Source organism: Neovison vison, chromosome 4 (assembly GCF_020171115.1).
Source record: "Neovison vison isolate M4711 chromosome 4, ASM_NN_V1, whole genome shotgun sequence".
Classification (NCBI taxonomy): domain Eukaryota; kingdom Metazoa; phylum Chordata; class Mammalia; order Carnivora; family Mustelidae; genus Neogale; species Neogale vison.
Window position 1 is genome coordinate 33,606,915 of NC_058094.1, and position 12,718 is coordinate 33,619,632.

The 12,718-nt window shown below is 40.6% G+C and overlaps 1 protein-coding gene across 49 annotated transcripts in view; it reads right to left on the reverse strand.

Moving 5' to 3' along the window:
• Positions 1 to 496: 496 nt before the first annotated feature.
• Positions 497 to 12,718, reverse strand: part of RIMS2 (regulating synaptic membrane exocytosis 2) — a 592,339-nt gene continuing 580,117 nt past the window's right edge. For all 49 annotated transcript variants that reach the window (XM_044245143.1, XM_044245129.1, XM_044245136.1 and 46 more), the window contains 5 exons: positions 10,050 to 10,191; positions 5,892 to 6,004; positions 5,459 to 5,560; positions 3,845 to 3,984; positions 497 to 3,429 (listed from right to left, as the gene is read on the reverse strand). In XM_044245143.1, coding sequence (XP_044101078.1) covers positions 3,211 to 3,429; positions 3,845 to 3,984; positions 5,459 to 5,560; positions 5,892 to 6,004; positions 10,050 to 10,191 — 716 coding nt within the window. In that variant the 3' untranslated portion in view covers positions 497 to 3,210. The remainder of the gene's footprint in view (positions 3,430 to 3,844; positions 3,985 to 5,458; positions 5,561 to 5,891; positions 6,005 to 10,049; positions 10,192 to 12,718) is intronic.

Sequence of the window (12,718 nt, forward strand, 5' to 3'; positions counted from 1 at the left end):
GTCTCTCCAGCGGAGAAAGCGCCCCCCCCACCCCAACAAAGCTGAACTGACACAGTGGCGGAAAACCCACTGTCACTCCTGCACCTTTGCCCAGGAAACGGCAGCGTCTGCGTGGGGTTCTCTAGGAGGACTCTGCTTTCCGTGGAGGGGGGACACGGACTCAGAAATCTCACTCAGTTTGCTCTGAGACTCTGTGAGCTGCTGAGTCACTTAACAGAAAACACCTCAATCCAGAACACCAATTTGTCTCTGCCCCACACAGAATAACCACCTTTTTGAAAAGCAGCAACTTGTGCTGGTGGAGTTCGAGATCCTTTGGCACTCTGAAAACACGCTCTACCGAGGGCTGTTTGCTAAGACCAACCAGCTGCTTCTGTCACGGAGAAGTAAGAAAAGATGATTTTGTTGTATTGAAACAACGCGTGTGTTAGGGAAAAGCGGCAGCAGGCTTGAGATGGGGAGAAGAGAAGTCAGAGAAAGCCATGCATACAACGTCTGTAAAGAAAATGTTTTATTTAAAGTGTTAAATACCATCACCAGAATGAATGTGATTTACATTAGTTGGTGTTCGTTACAGGACTAATCTGCCCTTTTTTTTTTTTTTTCCAACTGGAATTCCCTTTACTTTTAAAACATACTATGTACAGGGCAGCAATGGTCACTGGAGTAGTGCTATTTACAGGACTAAACCACAAGTCGAGGTGCAGACATGTGAAAATTAAAAAAAAAATACACCCACTTTTTAAATAAATACTGCATAATGACAAGTATGTACAAATATTCCATACAGTCATGTCCTTCTTATTAAAATTAGAAATAATTTTTATAGGAATATGCACAAAAAATTATGTGACTGCATCTTCGTATCAGGAAAATGGTAAACGTTTATTCTAAGGGAGAGTATAGACACTACAGGTCTATTAAATGAATTGCTGCTGGTACATAAGTGTCTAAATTATTTCCATAGAGTTTTATTCGTTCTTTTGACAACTTTACCTGGGGCCATCGTAGATCACACAAGGTCAAGACACAGTCTCGGTGTATTTCATATTGCACCACATAAAGAGAAGGCATTTTTAGTGATACTCATTTTAACTTTTGCACCATATCAAGCATGATGGTTTTTAATGGTCAGCATGGAACTTAAAAAGGAAAAAAAAAAAAAAAAGAAAAAGAAAGAAAGAAGAAAGCAATTTTTGTGCATGGCCTTAAGTGGTATGTATGTGGATTTCAAAAGTTTCTGCAAGAAATTAAAATCAACCTGTAGGAATGTGTTACCAAAGTGTACGTAAAGAAACAGAAAGTATGGGTGGCTTTATTATATTAACCAGTGACTCTTCCTCTCAAGAGAAACTTGACCTTGCAGTACCACCCAATGGTAATGACTGTCTGTAAAACCAAAGGCAGGGGTTTGACCTTGGGGGACTCCGGGTGTAGACTTTTGGTGATGGCATCAAAGAACTATTAATAGGCAGACTGACTTTCTTTGAGTCACCTAAAAATTGGAGCTTTAAAATTATTTGTTGCATATTTATGTTTACTATATTTCCTTAGAAATATAATTTGTGAAAAATTGTATTTTACTACAGAAAAATGAATTAATAAACAGCCCTGTGTTTCAGGCTCCAAATTTTTAGCAGTGTTTTTCTATTCACATAGTAAATGGAAATTGGCTAAAGAAATTGCTTTAATTAATTAAAAAACAAAACCTAAGACCTTCTAGAAATAATATTTTAACCCCTGTATGAATAATGCTGGTGCTAAAAACAAATTTATTAGACATTACAATGGGCACATGATTTTAGGGTTTTCCTGTAAACTGAATTTTGAAGGTGAAAAGAAAAGTACCATGCACTGTACAATAAATTGCAAAAGTTCAAATATCTTCTTTATCAAATACATGCTGACTTACTTGAATGTATTCCCAAGTCATGTTGCAAAATCCTTTCAACATGCTTGAAATAAAGAAAGCTCTTAGTTTTTGGTGGGTTTTTTTTTTCTCTTGAGAAATTCATAAATTCAGAAGCATCTACAGCTCTGAATCAAACATGGGGTATAAGGAGTATCAGGTCAAAAACTTGTAATCTTTTAGTATAATGTTCACTCTGGTAGGGAGAAAGAAAATGAAAGATTAAAAGAGAAGAGAGGAAAAGTAAGACAGAGAAGAGGAAGAAAGATGTGAACAATTTGCACATATTGAACTTTATAAGATTGGTATATTTAACATGGAAATAAATTGAATATAGTATGCTTATTTGTCACATAAAGAGAATTTTAAGTATCTTCTAGAAAGTATTCTCATTTGTAATGTCTGCCAAAACACAGACTATGATTAAAGAATAAACATGGTGTGTCTTTGTACCACCCTGTTGCATTCTCTTCCCCTTTTAAAACCATGCAATAGTGAAATTTATTTTTAAAAATAATATAAATTGTTGAAAATGGCTGATTTTTATTCTTTTTTTTTTTTTTTGCAAGTTGCAGCCCCAAGAAAATAATTTAAGTATTCAGCTAATCTGTGTCCATGCAAAAAAAGTTTCTTTAATTTCATTCAGTACAGTGGAGCCACAGAATTTTGTTTTTCAGAGTCCAACACATCGTGGCATTAGGGAGTGGCGTGCCTGCTGGAGCTCTGAAGTCGGCCACGGCTTACGCTGGACGGGCTGCTCCTGGTCCCTGTGCAGAGGAGGGCGGATGTCTGTCCTGGACCACCTCTTTGGTCTCCCGCTTTTCACCTGATGCTTCCGAGGACTTCACTCCTTGACTCGTAACATGGCTTCATGACTGTATAGCTCCATTTCTGTGGCATAATAGGGCTTTGGGGTCAGAGAAATGAAGAAAAAGGAACGATAAAAATAGAAAGGTGCCATTGAAAAGGGCTTTTGTTGCATGAAACTGACTGATTCTTTGAGATTAATCCATGGCTTCAGATTGGACCCAAACTCAAGTGTTCTTGAACTCCAAGCCTGATAGTTCTTCATAACTCTTGCTCTTTGACCTGAGGACCATCTTTAGGGCACAATGTGTGCAACTTCCTCTGAGAACACAGGATCGCTTTGTATCCCTAGAAACAGGCTCAGAAGACACAACATTAAGCATGCAGTGTTACCAGGGTTTGCGACCTGTGGGTTGTTTTTTGTTTTTTTTTTTTGTTTTTGTTTTTGTTTTTGTTTTGTAACGCTGGTTGCTATGACAACAGTTTTACAGCTGCTATGAACGAGAGTAAGAAGGTCCGGTTGAACTTTCCAGAGAGGATTGGGAAGCTCTTCTTGTCAGAGGGGCCAAGGTTGGATCTACTAGGGAGGAAGGAGGGAAAAGTTTGAACCATCCAATCACCATATTGGATAGCTCCAGTTCATCTAAAAGTATCTGGGCCACTCCCATAAAGGATTTGTGATCCATGCGACCATAATCTCCCCAGACAATGATCTGTTGGCAAAAGAAAAAGAAGAAGGAGGTCAGCATCGTTGTGCACATGGAAACTTGCAAAATAAAATACATTTGGTCAACATCTATCATCAAACATCAAACTCCACAGTTGTGTTTTAATTGCTGGGATAGTGGTCTTGAACTACTAGAATCCAAAGGCACATGAGGAAAAGTGTACTGGAGTGTTCACATCCTAAGGAGTCTGGGGAAACTGGAGTTTGTGTCTGATGGGGGCTGGCAAGTCTCTAGCTCACTGGAAAGGAAACCACAGCGTCCACGGCTTGATAACATGGGTCACTGCTTTGCCATTTCCCAAGAATTTCAGCTGAGAGCAATGGAAGGGAATGCGGTAAGACATGTGGGTGTAAGGTCTGAGTCCATTTCCTATATAAGGGAGAAATCATTCGGTAAATACCTGTAAAACCTTCCCCTGGGGACTTTCTTCGAAAGATAATAGCTGTTGGTAAAGGGGTTCCAGTGTTTTTCTTGCCACCTTTGTTTTCTTTTTGGCTATGCAGACTCCATTATCCAACAGATACACCTTCACATATGGTGCTTGGGAAAGAACACACAGAGGGGAGGATTAAGTGACAAGGCGCCATTACGGAACACCCAACTTGGAGATGACATCTGCAACGGCCTAGTTTTAGGCCAAAAGAACCAGCAATCAAAAGTCATCCGTCTTTCCACATAATGTAAAAATCATTAGCTAAATACGAAGTCCCTATCAGGCACTGAAGGAGTTTAGGCAGCTTTAACCCAGAGGCTACTCTGAGTTGATCACTACTTCGCCATCCAATGGTTTTATAGATTTAAACAATGCATTAAATAAGGTGAAATGCTTCCCTAACAATGTTCAAGAGAGAAGTCTTCGTCAGTCTTTCATCTGTCAGTACTTAAACCTAAGTAAACATGCTTGACATGACGTCTTTTCATAAATAAATTATAACATAAATAATATAATCTTTATAATAAATGCTTATATAATATAATTATATAATATAAATAATAAATATAAATTTTTTCTAAATAACAGTCATTTACTAATCAAAAGGCTTATTTGTTGATGGTGGCGTGGGTACAAGGCAGGGGGCTTTGATGTAATACATTCACATAAGCTGGGAAGAGGCAGCTAATTATGAATTGTTTGGCTTGAAAGGTACTTGACTCTCCATAAAAGCATTTTCGTGCATGTACAAATTACGGTATTCTTTATGGCACAGTGGGCTAACTAGCTCCAAGACCTTTGTAAATACAATTGACTTAACCACCCTGCAAGGTTGTACACATTATCATTTAGAATTTCTGCAAGGACAGGGAAGTTACAAAATTTAAAACTATTCTTCAGTCACTGGAGGTGCCGGGGTGAGAACCGAATTTCAGAATCCTCACTAATTGTTCCACATATCGGATCTCATGTTCTATACATCACTGTACAGTGGGCCTGTGTCATTTTCCATGGTTCCGGGCACCTTAGATTATGACATTACAGTAGGTCATGTGTGACATCGTAATACAAAATGCTAATGACGCCTCTCTTTCCTTGCACATTACAGGAAGTAAAAGTTAGTCTAATTAGAATGTCCTAGATACAAAAGCTTATGCTGCTTTGGAAACCTATATCTATCTTTATTCTATTAAAAAAAAAAATCTATCTTTCTTCTAATGCAGAGCTCTAAGAATTCCCAAGGAGAATTTTGAAGCTCCAGATAAAGTAAAGAACAACACAAAATACCAGCTAATAAGAAAAAGAAATTCTTATGTACATGTTTATTTTGCAATGGTTTCTACTACATGCAAACCTACTTAAATTAGGTTAACTTGAATTATTTAACTTAAATTACCCTTAGCAGATCACCCTCACTGCATGCTCACTTGGGATAACCACACAAACTACTACAGGTTTCAGACTCACTGATTAGTATCTTTAATGATTCAAAAACTAAGTTTTCAGCATCTAATCAGAAACAAAGCCTCTGAATTGAAAAGTGGGCATTGCAAATCATAGAAGAATCCCTTCTGTTCTTACCTGGCAGTGTCTTGGAACCTGGTTTTACAACAAGGCCACGAGCCCGAATGATTTCCACCTCCAACTGTCCCTTTTTGTCCATCATTCCTACCTGAATGTCACCTAAAGGTGCGTGAGGAAGAAACAGACAAGCCTTAGTGTACAAACGCAATAAGAAGCAGCCTTGTGCCAAAGACCTTCCTTTTATACCACTTCCTCATTTCCCATATATTTTAATAAATTTAAATATATTTAAAATTCTATCAATGATCTCTTACTTTAACAAGCTTATCAACTAACTTGGGGGAAAAAAATCGGTTCAAATTCTTTTATTGGTACAATAAAAACACTTATTCCTGCAGACAATACTATTAACGATTCCATGAAACAAGAGAATGTAATTTTCAATACTCTAAAGGAGGAACAACGAAATCAGATGACAAAAAATTCTTACCCATTGCAGGTGTAGCCAGAGTCTGGCGCCCCACTAGCTGGGCAGGGCCAAGGCCATCCAGGAAATCGCTGAACTGGCTATCGGAGGCCAGGCGGACACCAGGGAAAATCAGACTAAAAGCAAAATAACACATGGGATTAAACCTTCAACCCATTTACTCTCAGGCAGCTCGGGTTTCCCTCTTGCCCCTACTCGGGGGCAGGAGCAGTTACCACCTTGGTTTTGTCGCTTGTATTAGTGGAGCCCAATCACTGTGTTCCACCACCCGTGGCTCACCCTTTCTCGTTCTCTGGCAGCCCATGTATGTCACCAGAAGCACCTGTCACGCCAGACCGCAGGCTGCTTGTGTACGAGTCTTTCTCCTCCTTGTCTGGAGGGCCTGGCCTGTGATGTCTATCAGTAGCGCTCGCTACCTACTGAGCCCTTACTCCGCGAATAGGCATTCACGGATTTAATCCTCTTAGCTGCACTGGGAGATAGATTCTATTATCCTGTTTTACAAACGAAGAAACTCTTCTAGATCATTCCCATCAGTACACAAAAACCTGCTGTTATTCTTCCACCCCCCCCCACCAAAAAAACACTTCTACCTTAAAAAAAAAAAATCCCTTTCCTAACTCCCCTTCTTACTCTAGCTCCCACCCCATTTCTCTACTCAAAGCTCCTTGAAAGAGTTTACTCTATGGGCTGTCTTCAGTTTCTTTTTTCTTGTTCTCCCTTGAAACTCTGTATTCAGTTTTTCCTTGCTCTCTTGCTTGCTTGATTTTTCTCAACCCACCAAGGTCACCAGAGGGCCACACGGGTAACCCAACTGTTCATACTCTGCACTTGTCTGATTTAACACATTAGTATCAGCGGACACAATGGAGCCCTCCCTCTCCATTGAAACACTTCTTTCACTTTGGTTCCCAGACCCTCTGGTTCCCTGATTTTCCTCTTTGGCCACTCTACCTCAGTCTCCCTGACTGGTTTTACCATTAAGCACTGAGAGCCCAATACTTGGACTTCTTATTCTTCCTGCATGCCCCAGTGTCCTTGGTAATCTGATGCAGTTTCACAGTTTTAAAGGCCATCTATGCTGACATGGCCTAGACTGCCATCTCCGGCTTGGACCACAGACCTGCTATTAGTATTAGATCTGCTTTGCCTACCTGTCTGCTTGGATGTCTAACAGGCAACTGATACTCAATTTGTCCCAAACTGACTCCCAACCTCAAAACCAACAAAAAGCCACAGTCTGTTCCTCTCAAGGGCTTCTCATCTTAAATGGCAACTTCATTCTTTCAACTGTCCAGCCTTGGGGTAGCCTTTTCTCTTTGTTATGGACTGAACCTTGTCCCCCACCGATGCATATGCTGAAGCCTTAATCCCCAGTATGACCCGTACTTGGGCATAGGGCCTTTAAAGAGTTAATTATGGTTAAATGAGCTGGTAAGGGTGGGGCCCTACTCTAATCTAACCTCATCTGATGGTTTCCTTTTCTTTTTTGTTTTTTAAAGATTTTATTTATTTATTTGACAGACAGAGATCATAGGTAGGCAGAGAGAGAGGAGGAAGCAGGCTCCCTGCTGAGCAGAGGGCAGGACCAGGGGCTCCAACCCAGGACACTGGGATCATGACCTGAGCGGAAGGCAGAGGCTTTAACCCACTGAGCCACCCAGGCGCCCCTGATGGTTTCCTTTTAAGAAGAACAAGAGATTTCAGGGGTTTGCTTGCACAGGAGAAACACCATGTGAGCACACACTGAGAGGAGGCCATCTGCCAGCCAAGGAGAGACGCCCCAGGAAAAACCAAGCCAGGTAGCACCTTGATCTTGGACTTCTAGTCTCCAGAACTATGAGAAACTAAATTTCTGTTGTTTAAGCTACCCAATCTTCGGTATTTTGTTAGGGCAGCCCTAGCAAACGGATACACCCCCTTTCTCTCCTTACTTACATCAGAGGTACCAATAAATCTTATAGGCTCTACTGTAAAAATGCATCTAGAATGTGACCTCGCATTATAATGCTACCACTGTGGTCCCAGCCTTTATCTTCTGTCTGCAGTATTACCGAACAGTCCTCTGGATGTTCCCTCTGTGGCCAAATTTACTTTCCACCCCCGCAGCAATCAGAACGGTCTGTTAAAATTCAAGTCAGGGAACATCAGGACTCTGCTCAAATCCTCCATTGGTTTCTCGTCCCTCTCAGAGGAAAAGCAAAGTCCTCACACTGTTATTACAAAGTCGATGCAAGCTGTCCCCTCCTTGCCCCCCATGTTAATGTCTACTCCGCGCCCTTCCAGCACAGTCCTGCCTTCCCCACCGCTGATGGCAGGCAAATTGCTTCCTCCAACTCTCAGAACGGGTTTGGGCTGGAATGTTCTTCCCTCGAATGTCCACATTCTTCAAATCTTTACCCAGATACATTTTTTTCCCTGTCCCTACATGACACCCACCCCTGCCCTCTCTCATCTCTATTCCTTTCTTTTTCTCTTTGGTACTCACACTACCTAATCTACAATATATTTTATGAATTTTCCTTATATCTACATATTAACAACTTTTCGTATTTATTGTCCATCTTATCTATTAGACCATAAGTTTGGTGAGGGTAGGGTTTTTTGTTCGTTTGTTTCTATTTTGTTCACTGATATAACTGCAGCCCCTAGAACCGTGTCTGGAACATTGTAAGCACTTAATAAATATTTATTAAGCAAAATCAATTAATTAAAAGTTAAATTATTGTCCAAGTTTCTAGTACCAAAAAACAGAGGAGAACTTAAGCCTAATGATTTTAAAAAGCCGATGGTCTTAACCACTAATGGATTTTGGCCCCCTTGTATGACTTATATACCAACTGAGCACAGGGCCTAGAACACTGGAAGGCGTGGAAAATATCTGTTAAATGAATACGCATATTCAACCCATTTCTCCCATAAAATATAAACATCTGGGGTGCCAGGGGCCACAGCTGGGACATTTTTGTATCCCTAACAGCATCTACCATAGCATTCTGCAACAAGGAAACCTCGGTGCACATTTATTTTTTAATCGCTTCTCCATCCCTTTTAAGACTTCCCTGATGAACGTCAAATCTGTTTCTTCCCCCAACCTAAATCCCCCAATACATAGTTAATCCAAGCATTTTAACTGGTATCCCACACCATCTTACTGACACATGTATGGAAACCATGTACCTCTCCCGTATTTATATAGTCCTGCTAGACAAACGTTCCTCTTTGCCTCACATCCGACCACATCTTTGCTGTCTAAACGTCTGATGCTTCCATGCTGACGACAGAGTGAGGTCCGTAAACCCCACTCTCCTCGATTAGCCTCCTCTGGGCACCATCTATAGATCTGTGGTTGCTGATTATTGTCAATCTGTCGGTGACGGGGCTGCATTATCTCGACAAATGCTCTGAAAATGTCCGGGCTACAGCTGATTCAAGGAAAAGGTACTGCTGACTACATAAAAGAAGGACTCACTACCTTCCTTTGTGGCATTACGTCTATCTGAACTGCCTGCTACTTCCAGGAATGAAGTATGTGTCAGGTATTCTAGAATTTTTAGGAATCCCTCTTAAGAGCCAAGATTAGGGGGCACCTGGGTGGCTCAGTGGGTTGGGCCTCTGCCTTCGGCTCGGGTCATGATCTCAGGGTCCTGGGATCGAGCCCTGCATCAGGCTCTCAGCCCGGCAGGGGGCCTGCTTCCTCCTCTCTCTCTGCCTTTCTTTCTGCCTACTTGTGATCCCTCTGTCAAATAAATAAATAAAATCTTAAAAAAAAAAAAAGGAGCCAAGATTAGAGCAATTAGCATTGTTCACGTGGTACGGCTGGAGAGCTTACTCTTTTCTGGGTGTCTCTATATTACTTGAAACCAGGCAAACTTTTACGTGCGTGTATTGTGACAGTCACATTTCAGCGTCTTGCTGTTAAAGCAAAACGCTTTATCCTCAAACCTATTTCCCTTGATAGAAAAACCCAGCTAGGTCCCTCTTCTCGGGGGTAGGCGAGCCAAAGTTCTCTTCACAGCACATCCGCCAGTGGAAATGAAAATGGAGCTGTCAAGAGTGTGAGTTTGCTTCTGGGAAAGCACAGAGGCGGGGTGGGAAGGAGACGGTCCCGGTAAAGGCAAAGGCACGGAGGAGACGCGCACCACGGGGGGCCTCACTCACTTTCCTTCCGAGCTGTAGCTGTTCATGCTGCCGTCGGTCGACTCTCGGCTCGCCTGGCGAGTCATCCAGTTCCTCATCTCCACAGCTAGGCCCGTTTCCGTGCTCCTCTGGACAGTGCTCCGTAGCTTTTTACCTCCTGCTTCTGCACAGACGGAAAACAAGAGGCATGATAGCTTTTGTCATCGCCATCCGCTAACGAAACATACTCAGCCAGCGTGGGGAAGGTCCTCGGATGGAAAGAATTGCAGAAAGACAAAGTGCACTTACTCAGGAGACACACCGAAAAGCTATTTCCCACCATGTCTTGTTGTGTGGGATGAAAATATTCTTAAAAAATCTTCAAGAAGCACAAAGTACCATTGTTTTTTTATTTTATTTTTCCCATTTAAAGCAGTGTTCGAGTTGGTTACGAAAGGAACAAAAAGGTTCAAACTAAAGGAAAACAACATAAGCTTTGTTTTCACTGTAATATTTAAATATGCTAATTTATGCCTGTCTTTTTCTTTTTTCCTGTCTTTTGATCATAATGAAATGATTAGACCTTGACTGTTTCCAAAGAACAGGTGATGAGTAAACCTCAATTCTAGCCTTAACTCTCACACAAAAACCTGATATTGGAGGGTGATCAATATTAGAAGACAAAGAAAGCCATACAAGGGAGATAACCTGTCTGATATAGTTTTGTATCTGTTGGGAACTTTCAGAGAGACTGTCAAAAGGAATGCAAAAACCCAGCAATGCCATTTGAGAAGAGCTTTCTAACTTGGGATCATGAGTAGTTATGTCCTTTAATAGCTTGAATATGAGACTGACTTACAGGAGCCAATGAGAAGACCAGTTGGGAAACTGAGTCAGAGACCACAGATGTGACGGAGTGTAAGAAGCGCAAGGGATTTGGACAGGTCAGGGAGGAAGGCGCTTGACAGAGGGAGTGGGATTTTAGCTGGGTTTGAGAAATGGGTACACTGGGACCGGAGAGGCAAGAAGGTAAGTGTTTGGGGCCAAGGGAAGGGCCTAGGCAAAGGTACGAAGGCAGGAAAAACCACGTGCTGCTGAGGGATGATGGAAGTAACCAGGTGAAGATTAATGGTAGGGGAGTGTCAGACAAGAACCTGAGCCCCCAACACAAAGGGCCTTGCACGTCAGAATGTGGAGCAGAGAGACCACTGAAGCTGGAGGGACAGGGGACAGTCCTATTTAAATTATTATTAAATTAAAATTATTATTAATTATTTAAATTAAGACAGTAACTATTTGTCTTAATTTACATCTTGTCGGGCCTAAATATGTATCTACATTGACCACGCATACCATTAGCTTTTGGGGTTGTGGTAAGCTCTTTTAATGCCTGATACTAATAATTTCATTTTAGATCAATAAACATTTGCTGATATTGACCTTGACTTCTTGAAATTCCTCCAGCAACAACGTATAATATTTGCTCACCTTTTTGAAACACTGCTTTAAATTTCATCTATTTTCTACTTCCAATCTCCATGTCTATCGAAATGCCCTAAAGTTTACGTCAAATATAAGTTATGACTGATCTACCGCTCAGTTCCATAATATGAGGCTGATATTTTAGAAAATTGATAGTAGACATGTTGTACTGATATGAACTGTAAGAGAATCTAAAGCATCTGTGATTGATGAGGGAAGGCTCTTCTTTACCAAGAAATATTAGTTATATTTAGTATATAATTAATACACTTAATAAGTGTCAAAGGAATGATAAAAATTTAAAATGACCAATTTGCAACCTCCAATGGAATAAATGGTTCAGATAAGGCACATCAATGGATGCTAACAGCATTAGATGAAAGGATATTCACATGAACCCCACCCCCCCAAAACAACAAAAAAAAACCATTCCACAATTTAGTTTTGTTTGTTAAAGGTAAACACAGACTTTAGCTCTGGGAGAGCAGCCAGCTATCACCATCTTGATCAAGTCATCAAACTTAGTAGCACTGATAGTGGGACAATCACAGGTACCTCCTGATAGAAAATACACAGTATCACTGATCAAGTCAGTCCAGACAAAAATATACAAACTGTTTCTAATTAGGTCTTTGGAACCAACTTCTAGTTTTCTAAAAACCAGAGGACCGAGTAAACGATAGATCTCACACACAATAACACACACACAGTAAACAAACACAGAACATGGGGTTTTGTTCAAAAGAACTGGCTTAGTCTCTTTAAAAAGTTAATATCATGAAAGCAAACAAATAAACTAACAAGGTAGGGGAATCGGTCCAGATTTTAAAACATCACAGAGACGTAACCATTAAATTCTATGAGTATACTTTGGCTTCTTTTTGGGGGAAAAAAACAAAACAAGAAACCCTAAAATCAAAACACTCTAAAAGCAATTTTAGGACAAAGAAGGAAAATCTGAACATGGACTGGATATTAGGATAAGAAAATTGTTAATTTTCCTACGAAGATAGTGGCATGTATTATAAAATATACCCTTATCACTAGAGATCCATGCTGAAGAACTTAGACCTGAAATGTTATAGTGTCTGCAACTTCCTTTCAAATACTAGAGCAGAAAATACACATATACAGAAAAAAGAGAAAACATTTTTAGAAAATGAAGAGACGCTTGTACTCAAAAATTTAATATTCATGATTATTTCACAGTGCTCTCCCAACGGCCGCAT